Raw genomic sequence first — 15,977 nt, forward strand, 5'->3', positions numbered from 1 at the left:
GATCATGATACAAACGCATATTCTTTTATCCTAATTATAAGCATTTTTAATCCATTTTTTTAGACACAACACAACTCTAATCAATACCATTAATTTGTCTTAAAATATAAAAAGTTAATATTACATTTATACCCAAACAATAATTTTTTTTTGGGTAAATAGTGTTATACTCCCTGCAAAATAGACGAGTTTTGCGTTACCCCCCTGCAAAATATTTTTTTGAGATTACCCCCTGCAATGTCAAGATTCTTTGCGTTACCCCCCTGGCTTAACAAGTGGGCATATGACATGGAAAGAATCTTGACGTGGCATGACACGTGGAAATTAATTTATTTTTTATTTATTTTTAATTGCCAACTCATTAATTAATGTGAGTTTTTAATTAAAAAAATGAAAAAAAAAACTTAAAATTTTTTATATTTTTATGAACTTACTTAAAAGAAAGTTTTGTTTTTTTTTTTTGACTAAAAGTGTTATTATATATATAAAAAAATTCTTATATATATATATATAATAACTAATAATAGAGTAACAAAAAAAAAAAAACGAAGATGAAAAAAAACTAATAATAATAATAGTAACCAAAAAACTAATAATAATAACTAATAATAATAGAGTAACCAAAAAAAAAAAACTGCAATCACATATTTTAACTAATATAACAAAAAAAAAAACTGCAATCACATATTTTAACTAATAATAATATTAGTTATTATTATTATTAGTTTTTTTGTTACTATTATTATTATTAGTTTTTTTTCATCTTCGTTTTTTTTTTGTTACTATATTATTAGTTATTATATATATATATATATATATATATATATATATATATATATATATATATATATATATATATATATATAAGAATTTTTTTTTATATATATAATAACAACTTTTAGTCAAAAAAAAAAAAACAAAACTTTTTTTTAAGTAAGTTCATAAAAATATAACAACTTTTAAGTTTTTTTTTCATTTTTTTAATTAAAAACCCACATTAATTAATGAGTTGGCAATTAAAAATAAATAAAAAATAAATTAATTTCCACGTGTCATGCCACGTCAAGATTTTTCCATGTCATATGCCCACTTGTTAAGCCAGGGGGGTAACGCAAAGAATCTTGACATTGCAGGGGGTAATCTCAAAAAAATATTTTGCAGGGGGTAACGCAAAACTTGCCTATTTTGCAGGGGGTATAACACTATTTACCCTTTTTTTTTTTGTTTACAACCCTAATCAAATAGTACACGGTCATTTTTTTTTTTTGTACAAATACATCAACTTTTTATAATGTTTGAAATATGCAATGAATTTTATTAAAAGAGAAAAGGAATATTTTGGTTTGTGTATCTGCATGACTATTATCATGTCAACACACAATTTTGATCATTAATATATTTAATTGTCTATTGGTAAAAATTATAAAAACTTGATATTTTGAAAATACTCGTCAAAACAAATCAAACAATATCTTATATACTAATATTTATATCTATATATTATTAGAAATATATGGTCAAATCAAGATAAGTGAATAATCATTTAGTAAAATAGTTCTTATAAAATTGGACGGAGGGAGTATAAATTTAAATATATAATTCGAGAACAATTGCTAATTTGCTAGTCCAACAATGAAAGGGTCGATAGAGGTAAAATCATAATTACTTTTGGATAATAGCACATTATTCCTATAAATATAGATGGTGGAGAGATCGTGATTATTCAAGCAAACATGGTGTATTAGTCATCCACAATAATTGTAAAATGTGTGTCGATTCATAACACACACAGTTTTATTATGAGACTAATGGTTTAAGTCCGGTTCAAAAGAGGAACTCTGGATAATCTTTTATCACTTTGGAATAAAGTTAGATGTTTTCTCTTTTCTTTAGGTTCTCTATGGTTCTTTTTCCTATTGGGTTTTACTTTTTTGCTCTTTAATAAAAACTTCGGTTGTTACGAACCGAATTTTTTTTTCTTGAAAAAAAAATTCGGTTTCTGTTAACTGAATTTTCCCTGAATTTGAACTAGAAAAAACTTCGGTTTATGCGAACCGAAATTTTTAGCAAGAGTAAAATTGGAATATTTGAGGTATAAAATATACATGGGAGGCCTAGAGAGAAAACATCATAAAGTTCAAATGTAATTATGCTATGGACCAAATTTAATACAGTGCCATAATATAATATACACAATTTCTTAATGCGCTAGATATAATATAAGGAAGGGCAAAGTCTATGGTGCACAAATGACTTAGGTTGTGCACCATGCACAAGTCACCGAAAACACTATAACGAATACGTATTTTACAAAATTCATCGTTGGATAGAAAGTTTATATCGTATAGATCATCCATAAATTTTTAAAAAAAAATTAAAAAACATTTGATATGTTATTGAGACCCGCCAAAATTAACGGTTTATGGATTTTTATTCAATACCGTTAATCTTGATGGGTCTCGATAACATATCAAATGATTTTCAAAAAAATTTTAAAAAATTAATGGATTATCTAAACAATATAAACTTTCTATCCAACGGTGGATTTTGTAAAATTCGTATTCGTTATAAAAATATCGAACACCTTTTTATTTTTTAGTAGTTATTTTTATCTAAAAACATTTTTTTTATTTTTTAAATTAAAAAATACAAAAACTATATTTTTGTGAGATGAACAGGAAAAGTTGCACCTAAAACAATGCATATAAGTTTTGTCCTTATGCTATTGTTAAATTGGACACCTTTATCCGAGTTCAAACTCATAAACCCGCAGTGCGTGTAAGTTTCAATTATACTTGTCACTTCGTCTATAGACACAAAAAAAAAATCAAATAAAATGTACAATTAATCAATGATTTTTCTAGTCACACCCCAAAAACCTAATCACACCATAAAGTGACTAAAATACTCTTTAAAATAAATAAAATTCCAATTGTATTCTAAAAACATTCATTATGTGTTTGTTCCCTTTCGCCATTACCTTCATCTCCTTTTCTCTCATTCGCTCCACCCATAACGCCGTTCTCCTTTTCGCGTTGTCATTCTCTCCGTTTTTGCAGGTTTTTCAAGTAGGAAAGATGTGATTCTGAGTTCAAAAATTGTTATTTTGAGTTCCACTCTTACGTTTATTTTTGGGTTTGTTAGTATAAGTGTGAATTTACTCTACATACGGTTATGTAAACACATTTTACATTAATTCATTACACGTATGATACATATTCTTACATCGTTGTTCCTAAATTGCATGGAATAAGCGTGAATTCAACTTACAGGTACGTTAATTGAGTTCATGCATAAATACACACAAAAATGAATTTACATAGACTATGTAAACGGACTACCAATTTACATGGATTTATATCCTCTCACTCTTTAACCTCATATTCATAAAGAAGGAAAAAAAATAGTTTAAAATAGAAAGAAAAAAAAAAGAAGAATGATTTAGATTGACGCTAAATAAAAAGTATAAGGTTCTGTTCAGTAAAAAATAGCGGATAACTGATAAACTAGCTTATAGCGGATGAGCTTATAGAAGTTAGCTTATAAGCTAGCTTTTAGCTTTATAACTAATAAGCCAATTGATTGAATTTGTAGTGTTTAGTAAAATTAACGCGACTATAGCTTATAAGTATGAAATGACATTAAAAAAACATTCAATTAATATTTTATTTGTTTCAAGTCACAGGGGTAAAATTGGAAAAAAATTATAAGCGATAAACTATAAGTTCATAAGCTACTTAAAATAGCGCTTAAAAAATAAACTATAAACTCATTTTTAAAAACCGTCACCTAATAAGTTATAAGGTAATTGAATTCATAAAAAGCAGGATCCAAATCCCAACTTACATGTAATTTTGGTATTATGAATTACTACTAGTTTTGATTTTAATAAAATTTGAGTGTAACTAGATTTTTTGGGGTGCGAATATAAAAAATCTTAATTATAATTATTGATTGTATAGTTCACTTTGGCCGGTGAGTTGCAGATAGGTGGCACGTTACGAAAATGGTGAAAGTGGTGGTGGTTTTGGACTTTGATCGGACCATAATCGACGACGACAGTGACAGATGGGTCATCAACGAATTGGGTCTCACCGACTTTTTCAACCAAATCCGCTCCACCATCCCATCATGGACATCTCTCATGGACACCATCATGAATGAGCTTCACTCCAAAGGAATCACCACAGATAACATCGCACAATGCCTTCAACGTGCTTTCTTGCATCCTAACATCGCTTCCGCCATCAAATCTGCACAATCTCTTGGGTACGTACTTCAATTACCACTATTTCTCTTCTTCCTTAGCTATCAATCACAGACACCAGACATAACACGAACACTGACCCATTGAGAAAATGACATAATTCAGTGTAATCATGACTGTCTATGTCGGTGTCTGACACCGGCGCGTGTCTGACACTGGGACACTCATAATCTGAGGAGTGTCCGTGATTCATAGTTCCTTAGTATTTCTTAACTTTATGTGCTATAAAAATATTTAATTTGATTTTTTCAGGTGTGATTTAAGGATAATCAGTGATGCTAATATGTTCTATATTAAGACTATTCTTGAACATCATAATCTTTTAGGATGTTTTTCAGAAATCAATACAAACCCATCATTTGTTGATGAAAAGGGTTGCCTTCATGTCACTCCATTTCATGATTCAACATTGCCTCCTCATGGTTGTCAACTCTGCCCTCCAAATATGTGCAAGGTATATACTTCACTCCCTATTCTTCAACCAATTCTCTTTGGTGTTTTACCTCGCTAGTCAATACTCTCCGGACTTGGGGTATGTTTAGGTTAGTTTTGCTCAACATGTTTTGAAGTGAACTTAGTTTTGAGTGCATTTGATTTGTTAAAAAATTAAAGAGACTGAACAAGACAATTTAAGTTGTACCTATGTTTAATTTTAAAATTGTTTCTGAGGCGTACAAATTGGGAGGAATGATGAAATTCTTGTCGCTCACTAAACAACATGACAAATTTTTGTCCCAAGTATAATAAGATGCCTAAGATACCAAAATGACCTTTTGTCCACCGGACATTGTGCACAACAAAAAGTTGTTCAACACCTTAAATATTTGTCATGTTCTGTCTTGTGCTGTTCTGTCCCACCTTTTGCAAATCAAAATGACTCTTTGTATTACTAGTTTGTTATGTTTGCGAAGCTTGAGCTGCTTGAACCAAAACATATGACTTGTGGTGAAAGAACTACAATTATGTTTGTATGTAAAATTGATTTTATGTGATAACCAGGGTTTCAAAAGTGGTCGGGTAAACAGTTGCAATCACGCCACGATTCTTGATATTGCAGATAATCATTGTCAAATGTGGCCGATGCGGCCTCAATTGCAGTTGCCTTGCAGTTTCGGCAACATAAAAAACTGTTATGTCGTGACCCAGATCACGGCTTCGAACCTTTATTTAAAAACCTTGATTATAACTACTAATTGAACTAAGTTTTGGAGTCAAAATCAATTTTGATTGAAAATATCAAAATAATCAAAATTTAGATTTTTACTCAAAATTACTTATAGGCAAAACAAAATTAGTTTTAACATTAATTTGGCATGAATCTAAGCACTTAATTACTCTTGCATATTTCATAGTTGAGTTGAGTACACAAGCTAAAGCATTTGTACTAAAACAGTTGATAAAATGGTCCAGGAAGTATCAAAATTTCTACTCTCCATCCAGCTAGTGAAATTCCTGCTTATATATACAACTTGCAAATTGAAATCTATATATTGCATCATGTCATGTGATCCTTTCAACTTCAATGTTTTTGATTTTGTCTTCTATTCCATCTCAGGGTTTGATAATAGACCGAATCCGAGGTTCTTTACCTGAAAGTGAAGCAAGATTCATCTACGTTGGAGATGGAGCAGGTGATTATTGCCCTACTTTGAAGCTCAAGGGAGGTGATTTTGTGATGCCTAGGAAGAATTATCCCTTATGGGACAGGATTGGCACTGACCCAAAACTAGTTCATGCAACAGTTCATGATTGGAGCAATGGGGAAGAGTTGGAGAACATACTACTCAACCTTGTCAAAAAATTAGTCACATAGCTCAAAAGGTACATGGCTGCATGAATTACACTCCCGTTCCTCCGATAGGTAGCATTGCTAGCACCTTAAACTCGATTTGGTTCTCTGGACAAGTTGCATTCTCACAAATAATTCCTGTTTCTATTCCCTTTTCAACATACAGAAATATTTGGATGGATCAATATTAGTAGAAATCCATCTAGCATGCATTGTTTTGTTTGTCCTTCATAACTGGTTGGTGTGATTTGTAAACATCAGAAGGCAGAACTATAATACCTAATGCTCCAGTTCTATCAGAGAATGAAAAACCACTATTTTGGTTTTCAAAACATTTCTCAATTAGTTTTAATTTTTTAAAGAAACATACCTGAATGCATGCTTATTTTTATCCTAATTATGTAATGTTGATCAGTTAGTAGAAAATTACTTTTTCTCTATTTGCTCGTATACATCAGAAGGCTGATGGTGCTCTACTAGAAACTTGCATTTTTACAAATTTCCTCCTGGTTGATAGTATATTTAAGTGGGCGGCACACGCTATTAATTTGGTCCGTAATTACATTGAAAATCAAAATACATCTCTGAAAGTGAACGGTGTCTATCACAGTATCGCTTGCGTTAGTCCAAAAGATGACGTCTATCAATTGACGTCTCTGACTATGATGATTTGCCACATAGGATGCCAACTGCTCTCCACGTATGTGCCACATCAATAGGGACCAAATTGCAAGTGTCTAAACAAACAACCTGAGTCTGGAAAATTCAATTTTGGCCCTCCAACTTTGAAGACTCTCTTGTCTATTATGTCTCAAGTTAAGGGGCAATAGTTTCTAGTATACTGGGGAATGAGTAAAGGGTAACTGTGCCACATTTATCTAAATTAAGCATTTAATTGTTCTAAATTTTCTTTGCTGTCTTCACTTTTTACTCAAAAAATGAGATGCTTAGAGTTACCTATACAGTCTTCTTTGTTGTAAGTAATACAATTAGAAAAAGCTTATATTAAGAAAGTTGTTTATATGTGATAAGAACCAAATTCTAGTCTATAATTTTTTTGTAAATGTGCTTGTAGAAGCTTTTAATGGATCTGTTTCTTCTGGTGTAGGCTTGGCTATAATAGCAACAAAATTTTAACTAAATTCTAAATTCTAATTATTTTCATTATCTTTGGCTATGCTATGTATGCTGCTATTTTTTTTTTTTTGCCTGTAGTAATTTCCTGAGAGCTTGTGTAATTGTTGTATTTGATCATTGTTCTGCTGTTTTAGAAGATGATTATTTTTCTTGTTTACTTGCTATTGGAGTCATTCATCATTATTTGTTGAAAGTGACTTTGTAAAATATGTCTTAGTTTCTTAACAAATATGTGTGATATATGTGTAATCCACATAAGGTTGAATTTAGACATCTAACCTAATTGCATTTGCATACTTTATTGCCAACTAAGAGATTAATTATAAAACTACAACATTATTTTCTAATGTTCCTATGCCTTCATTGATTCTCTTGACATTAGCAAAATTTTAAAACTACATACACACACATGGCCACTTTCTTTTTTTGCTTTTGTAAGTTTATGGCTTCTAATATTCCCTTCCAACATTTGCCATAATTTGAAGCTAGCTTACTTTGACAATTTTTTTTTACCCCTATCCCTCACTATTTAAAGATTAGTCGATATAGTTAACTGCATTAGTATTTAGTGTGAACCAAATATTCTTTACACGTTTTGGAGTTGAGTAGACCACAATGAGTGACAAAACTTTTCTTTTAAGGGTCTTAACCTTGTTGCATGTTGGATTTGAGCTCATGATTTCTGATTAAATGGAAAGAGATTTAAAGGGTGTAATCTTAAGGATTTGTTTTTCATTTTGTTTACAATCATGGAAAAATATACTTATAGTTTTCAAAAGAAACCATATTTTTGATGTTTTAATTGGAAGAATTAATCATGGGTACTTGATAAATTCGGTGGCATCAATGAAACTATGAAAGCAACATAGTTTAATGAACTCAATACTCATCATAAAGCTGGACACGTGAGAACTGAGAAAACATAAACTCAGTTTGAATGAAAGTTTGTGCCGATCTAGTCTCACTCTCACTTGTGGGTTTGTGTGGCTTGACAGTGTACAGGTAGTAGTAGTAGTACTCTAGTAATAAAAACCATACAGCAATTGCTATTAATTGAGCACATGTACTCTTTTTCATGTGGTCAGCACTACCTAAAACTCACAACGGGCAAAGTTTTTTTTATTCAAATTGAGATAAAGATGTTCAATCTAGCAATTTTGACATTGTCACTTGAGTTAAGTATTACGAACCTGCACATGTAATCTTTATCGGTATAAAACATATGTCTGTTCTATTGCTTGTTTTGCTCCCCTTTGCCCACCCTCCCCTAGAGGCACGTGCCATTGGTGGACCTCGTAAGGCGGATGAGCCTTGCGGGACACCTTGAAACGCAATTCTATTGAAAGTCAATTGAAGTTGTTAAGTTGACATAAAACATATTTTCTGCCAACGTAAAATTTTTGTTTATAGATAATTTCTACGTAAGTGTTCACTCTATAAATAATTTTTTACGTAAGTGTTCTCTGAATGTCCTAAGTTGGTTAAAGCCATTGCTATGTTAGCAAATCAGTTCCAAATTCTGCTGGAAAATAACGTTAAACCAGTCCCATTTTCTGCAGGAAAATAACAGTAAACCAGTCCCCAAATTCTGTAGGAAACTATGTTTGGATTGGTGGTACAAAATGGAATGGAGCGGAATGGAACAAAATGGAATGGAGTGGAACGGAGCGGAATGGAGTATAAATACCATTCTATTGTTTGGATATATTTTATAAATATTCATTCCATTGCATACACCCCAATTTGGAGGGGAAAGAAAATTAGAAGATTGGATGGTATGGGATGGAATGAGTTCCATTGTGTTCCATTCCACTCCATTCATTTTTTGCAAATCCAAACAATGGAACTTAGTTAGTTACCACTCTATTCCATTCCATTCCATCCTTTACCACCTATCCAAATATAGTCTAACAGTTGATCATGATTTAAATGGACTTTGGACCATGTATGTATAAGTATTTATATGCTTGAGTTGTGACCCTAGTGGTACCAGAGATCACTAGATATAGTGATTGGATAATCTGGTTGGGATTTTGAGACGGGATCTCACGTAACAACAAGATGAGTCAAGGAGTCGTGCTTTAGCCCTCGATAGGAAGTTTAGTCGACTAGATAGATAATCTGAGGTGAGTCCCAAGAATATGACCTCAAATTTTCACTTTCAGTCACCAAAGATGCATTCTTGTGTTGACTCCATTGCATCAACCAAACCCAATAAAATTGGTTAGCATGTAGTCAATTCAATTGTTGGATTTTGGCCATTCTATTTGTATGCACTATGGAAAGGTTTCCACCGTTTGATAATTAATCCAATTTTGGCACCACATATACACATGAAAGCAACATTTTTAATAGGTCTATCCATCAAGTATTAAGTGGGGATTGACGTAAGCTGCAATTTCGTGCCGAATATAATTACAGATACTATATAGTAGCATAGTACTTTCAATTTAAATAGTCTTAAATCATAATAGTTGTTGGAACTTCTATATAGAAGTATATAGTACATCAAATTATTGTAAAAAAAAAGTATATGCAGTACATTGAAATTAAACAATCTTAATTTTAATAGTAATTGGAACTTTCTAAGAGGCTTAGTCCTTAGTTACTTGCAATAGAAAGGTACCCAACTAATTATAAAATTCACATGTTATGTCATCAATGCCACGTTATTTAAGGCTTTGTTAGTGTGATTTTCAAGTTAAACCACTTGCTAATTATAATACTTGCTAGTACTACTTTTTTTAATATCCATTTCCCTATGTTCAAGCGATACATTTGATACTCCATTCCTTCATTTCATATTAAGATTTTTTAAAGGTAATGTAAACTATTTTTCAATGCAAAATAATATGAACTAAAATATTATTATTTTTTACAGGAATAATTTAAATATATTTTTAATCTCAATAAATATACCACATGTAATTTTTTTTTTATCCTTGCAAATATCAATTTTTTACTTTTGATTTTTACTGTTCATTTTAGTTCGACTAATTCAATAAATAAGAGTAACCCAAAAAAAAAATTTAAATACATCATTGATATTTTAAAATGGCAAATAGTATGGAATAATAAAATTTATTTACACAACTAATTATTTTGTTAACTTTTAGTAACCATCCACAATAGTGATCATCTTAGAAGATGTAAAAATACAGCTGCTCATTGTTTAGTAGGAGTAGCAAAACACTTTGGATCTTGTTCTTGTTCCTGTTTGTATGGATTTTCTTTCCTTGAATTGAATGCATGCTTTGACCGTTAAAATAAAATAAAATAAAATAAAATGATAGAGCCCACATGTAAGAAGAGAGGGTAACTATACAAGGAGGAGTGGTCTCCACTAGTCAGTCATTTTTTTCATCCCGGGAGGGAGTACCTAATAAATTTGATCCCTATTAGCTTAAATAAATCTCTGCTAGTTCACAAATTCTAATTTAACTCAATGTCAAAATTGTTAAATTGTTAAGTCGAATGTTGTAATCGAAGTCCGAAACCTGATACCTTCATTTATGTGTCTTGAATTTTCAATCATTTTTTCACTAAGTGTTTGGTTTGAGATAAAGAAAATGAGAAGAGAGAAAAACACGGATTCCAATGGATGTACTCCCTCCGGGCATAAATATAAGAAAAAATAACCGTTTACGCGGTGTTTAATAAATTTAGTTAAGTGTAGTTAATTTTCTTGATTTAATGCAAAACATGAGTTAAGTTTACTATATTACCCTTTGAAAAGTGATTTATGCCTTGAAAATCACATAAACTTTTGAAAAGTGAAATGATTAAATAAAGGTATATTAGGAATAGTAGTATTAATTAGTTTAAAAGTAGTTGACTTTTGCTCATTTGTATCCGAAGGGAGTACTTGGACTAAAGCTAATCCAAATACATCCATTAGAATCCGTATCCTTCTCTTTTCCCATTTTCTTTCTCTGGAACCAAACACACACGATGATCTAAAAAGAGCTTAAAACTTTTGTGAACTCGTAAGGACTCTAAATTCAGTGCTAATAATAATCAATAATGTAACCCTTCTCATTTAATTTTGGGATTACCAAACGGATTTGTCCCACACACTCACACATAAATTGTCTACTCATTTCTTTGTTTCATCATTAGTTTCACATGATCCATTTTTATTAACATAATAAATTCTTTAAATTCAATTAAATGAACTTCACTTTATATTCTGATTTCTGCAATCATTGTACATAAAAACTGTTACAAAAAAATGGCAATAAAAGTTGATAGGGTACCCTATACAGCTTGGCTTACATGAAAACAAATTCTGTTTCATCTTCACACATTCAACATGTTCACTTTGTCATTGTTTTCTTTATAATGTCTCTTTCTTCTTCTTCTTCTTCTAATGTCTCTATAGTTCCTGTCACACTGCTACAATACAACACTACTTGTTACATTTTTGTGTGCTTTAACGGCAACGTTGTTGTTTGATTAAAGTGTCTTGATTCTTGAACTTTGTGTCCATTGTCTGTTTCTATTTGTTTTTTCTTTCTTTTGTTTTTTTGTACTTTTTTTTTAACTTTTTTTTGAAACTTTTTTTTTTCTTCTGGGTAGTTGATTTAACATTTCAGATGGATTCTGAGATTTGATTTTTGTTGTAAAGTTGAAAACTTGAAATGAATAGACAAAAGGGTCATCATTATGATGAAGATATGAGTTCTTCTTCTTCTTCTTCTTCTAAGGTTATTGTTGTTGCTGTTAAAGCTTCAAAAGATATTTCAAGAACTGCTTTGGTTTGGGCTTTGACTCATGTTGTTCAACCTGGAGATTGCATTAAGCTTTTGGTTATCATTCCTGCACTTTCATCAAGTATTGTCATTAATCTCTTTCATTCTTTTCTTTTTCAATTCAATTTTGTTTACAATTTCATACTATGCTTCTGTTTTTGCAGCTTTTGTATCTTTTTTGTGTTATCCCTTAATATTGATTACTTTGAGGAAAGTGAAAATTAAAATTAGAATTAAGAACTTGTATATTTAAAATGAGGTAGAGAATATATATATAGGGTGAGGTTGAAGTTGATTGAGATCTGAACAATCTTGTTGTAAACATTGTGGTAATAAGGTTTATGATTGATTGTGATTATAATATATGTGCATTTTACAGGAAAAAAAGTATGGGGGTTTTCAAGATTTACTACTGATTGTGCCACTAATCACTGGACATCGCGATTAGGAACGGTTTCAGATCAGAAAGAAGATATTACAAATTCATGTTCTCAATTAGTGCTTCAACTACATGATTTCTATGATCCTGAGAAGGTTGGAACATATCTCTAATAATTTCCAGTTATATGTGTCTCTGCAATTCAGCTTTTGTAACCTTTCGAACATTTGGACAGATAAAGATTAGAGTGAAGATTCTTTCTGGCTCTTCGTGTGGCGCGGTGGCTGCTGAAGCCAAGAGAGTGCAGTCAAGCTGGGTTATATTGGACAGGTAATAAGAGTGCTTTGTATTTTCCACATTACTTATTTCTTAGAGGTTGTGTTCTTGTTTAATGCATCTAGAAAGTGACACGAATCACCATTTTACAACTGTTTCTGAGGGGATTTGAACTGTCCCTTATATGCAATACAATGTACTCCTATTAGTCCTATAGATTATTTATGAGTAATAGACTGTTTCTACTATAAAATTTTCCAAATTATTTATGAGTGGAAAAAAATCATTTGTTCTTTGGCAATTGTAGAAAATTGAAAGGTGAAAAGAAATACTGCATGGACGAGCTGCATTGCAATATTGTAATTATGAAGCATTCTCACCCAAAGATTCTACGCTTGAATTTGAATAGTTCGCCTAAGAAGGAACTTGATAGAGATTGTACATTTTTGTTGGAGCCGAATGCATACACAAGAAGCTTAAAAGACAATTTTGAACATTCAGATATAATTAAAGGTCCATCAGTTACTCCGGCTAGTAGTCCAGAACAAGGCTCACCACCATTGACTGTAACTACTGATATTGGAACAGCGTCGATATCGAGCTCAGATCCTGGAACATCGCCATTTTTCCATTCTGACAATTACGAAAGACGGAGGAGATGTTTTCCCTTTGTTGTTCACGAGGGACTGACAAACCTCGAGGATATTGTATCTGACTCGGAGAGTGAAAAGCTAAGTTCATCATCCAAAAGTTCATCTTTTCAGCCATGGATTTCAAATATGATTTGTGTAGACGGCGAGTTCTCAAAACACGAAGAAAATATCAAAAGATCTAGTGATAAGTCTTTGGTTTCTACCTATGAATCTTTGCTTCAGAAATTGACGATGTTGGATCAAGATCATATCTATGGAAAGCCTACTTGTAAAATTGATGTGAACTTGAGCAAGAGTGTTAGAGAAGCAATTTCACTAGCCAGAAATGCACCTCATGGACCTCCTCCACTGTGCTCTATTTGTCAACACAAAGCACCTGCATTTGGGAATCCTCCAAGGTGGTTTACGTTTGCGGAACTACAGCTCGCCACAGGTGGTTTTTCGCAAGCAAACTTCTTGGCCGAAGGTGGTTTTGGTTCTGTACACCGTGGTGTCCTGCCAGACGGACAAGTTGTTGCTGTCAAGCAGTATAAATTAGCCAGTACTCAAGGAGATAAAGAATTTTGCTCAGAAGTAGAGGTCTTAAGCTGCGCACAACACCGCAATGTTGTGATGCTAACTGGTTTCTGTGTCGAGGATGGAAGAAGATTGCTAGTTTATGAGTATATCTGCAATGGATCGCTCGATTCTCATCTCTACGGTAACTTCCCTTGTATTCTAAATAATTTAAAACTACATTCATAACATCATGGCAAAAAAATTTATGGGACCATTTGGATTTGCAGGACGAATGCAGAATGTGTTGGATTGGTCTGCACGCCAAAAAATTGCGGTTGGAGCAGCACGTGGTTTGAGATATCTTCATGAAGAATGTAGAGTTGGTTGCATTGTACACCGTGATTTGCGACCTAACAATATCCTCCTCACTCACGATTTTGAAGCATTAGTACGCCTTATTTACTTATGTACATTATTGACTTATTATTTTTGCAGCCATTGCTGATAAATGATTGTTTATTTGTATGTCTCGACTAACCGGCAATTATTGGATTTAGGTGGGAGATTTTGGACTTGCTAGGTGGCAACCAGACGGAGATATGGGCGTCGAAACTAGGGTGATAGGAACATTTGGGTAGTGCTAGATGAAATCCAATTTATTTTTCATCTCATTTTGTTATGATTAGTTGTGAAATGTAATGAAAGAAATTTTGTTGTTCCTTTAGGTATTTGGCACCAGAATATGCTCAAAGTGGTCAAATTACTGAAAAAGCTGATGTGTACTCATTTGGGATAGTATTACTGGAACTTGTGACCGGTCGGAAAGCTGTGGATATTAGTCGGCCGAGGGGCCAGCAATGCCTTAGTGAATGGGTAAGATTTACTATCCCTATCTCTTTTATAAGCAGCGCCGTTTTGCTTATATTTAGGGACAAAGGTGGTTTATAATGAGTCTAGTGTCATAAACATGAAAGAGAAACACGTCGTGTAAAACTCTCTTTTCAATTATTTCTCTTTGATTGGATAAAGTCTGTGTGGATTCCACTAAATCACGTAGATCTCATTTCCGAAGTGGCGGACCCCTGTGAATTTCCAAGAATCACGCATAGTGTTTTAAAGAGAGTTGCTAGTAGCATCTTTGAAAGTAGTATTGATTACATCTTCGATAATAACAGTCTGCTATGATATGCTTTTCTCATGAAACAAAAACTGATCCATTTAAAACTATTTATTCGTCATTGTTTACGGTTCAAATATTTGTATAGGCACGCCCGTTGCTTGAAGAACAAGCCATTCATAAACTTGTAGATCCGAGCATAGGAAACAGCTATGTTGATCAAGAGGTTTATCGCATGATGCAGTGTTCCTCTATGTGCATTCGACGGGATCCTCATTTAAGGCCTCGTGTGTCTCAGGTAGGAAAATTAATTAATTTACATATTTATAGTTTGTCTATGAGGGACCATAACTCATGGATCATTCTATACACATTCATCTTTCAGAACATTGATGTTTAATTACAACTATTCATCCATCTCCATCTCCATCTCCACAACCTCATTTTTTGTGTTGTCTCATAGGTGCTCAAGATGCTTGAAGGTGACATTCTCATGTGATTGCCGATCATTTTTACATTTCCCGAGTGTATCAGACCATAGCAGAAAACAAAGGACAATGCTGTGTGTGCAGAGGAAAACATGGAGGGAGGTTGAGGTTCTTTTTATAGGTGGAGAGTGCACAAGTTTAAAGCTTCTTGCATTTCTTCTTTTTACTAGTAATTTTTTTGGTTTAGTGATGTAAATAATAGTATCTATCGACGATTTTGTGGAGGGGAGAGGAACATAGTATAACTAACGAAATCGGAATTTAGCTCATTGTACAGAACAATATTCCAGTTTTGGTTTATCCTATCCAGTAATGAAAATTTCCTGAAACAATTACATTCTGTCATATTGAATTTTTTTTACAGGAGCCAATAATTGCAGGAGTAGGTGTTGCATTCAGTTATTCACAAAGATAGTTCTCCTGATTGAAGAATCTTACCAATGAAAGTAAGAGCTGAACAACATTAGCCTAATCATATTATGCATTGTCAAAATGGCAGCAAAACATTGATCACAAAGTAAGAGACTACCATAAGCTTAAATGAAAACATCTCATTCAACTTGTTTCTTGTGAATAGTTTTTATGCTATTCATGTCGTATTTTGAATTTATGTCGAATGTCA

The 15,977-nt window shown here is 32.4% G+C and overlaps 2 protein-coding genes across 2 annotated transcripts; both read left to right on the top strand.

Annotated features, from left to right (window-relative positions):
* Positions 1–3,253: 3,253 nt before the first annotated feature.
* LOC123915563 (inorganic pyrophosphatase 2) lies at positions 3,254–6,961 on the top strand. The gene is made up of 4 exons (XM_045966723.1): positions 3,254–3,272; positions 3,987–4,269; positions 4,520–4,721; positions 5,823–6,961. The coding sequence occupies exons 2-4, from the start codon at positions 4,007–4,009 to the stop codon at positions 6,078–6,080; spliced, it is 723 nt and encodes a 240-aa protein (XP_045822679.1). The 5' UTR covers positions 3,254–3,272; positions 3,987–4,006; the 3' UTR covers positions 6,081–6,961.
* A 4,135-nt stretch (positions 6,962–11,096) lies between these two features.
* Positions 11,097–15,684, top strand: LOC123915564 (inactive protein kinase SELMODRAFT_444075-like). Its single transcript, XM_045966724.1, has 9 exons — positions 11,097–12,026; positions 12,324–12,478; positions 12,559–12,653; positions 12,907–13,952; positions 14,038–14,198; positions 14,308–14,384; positions 14,476–14,623; positions 15,016–15,165; positions 15,331–15,684. Exons 1-9 carry the CDS (start codon positions 11,834–11,836, stop codon positions 15,364–15,366), a joined length of 2,061 nt encoding a protein of 686 aa, XP_045822680.1. The 5' UTR covers positions 11,097–11,833; the 3' UTR covers positions 15,367–15,684.
* The last annotated feature ends 293 nt before the right edge of the window (positions 15,685–15,977 follow it).

The sequence above is a fragment of the Trifolium pratense genome, linkage group LG3, assembly GCF_020283565.1.
Source record: "Trifolium pratense cultivar HEN17-A07 linkage group LG3, ARS_RC_1.1, whole genome shotgun sequence".
NCBI lineage: Eukaryota > Viridiplantae > Streptophyta > Magnoliopsida > Fabales > Fabaceae > Trifolium > Trifolium pratense.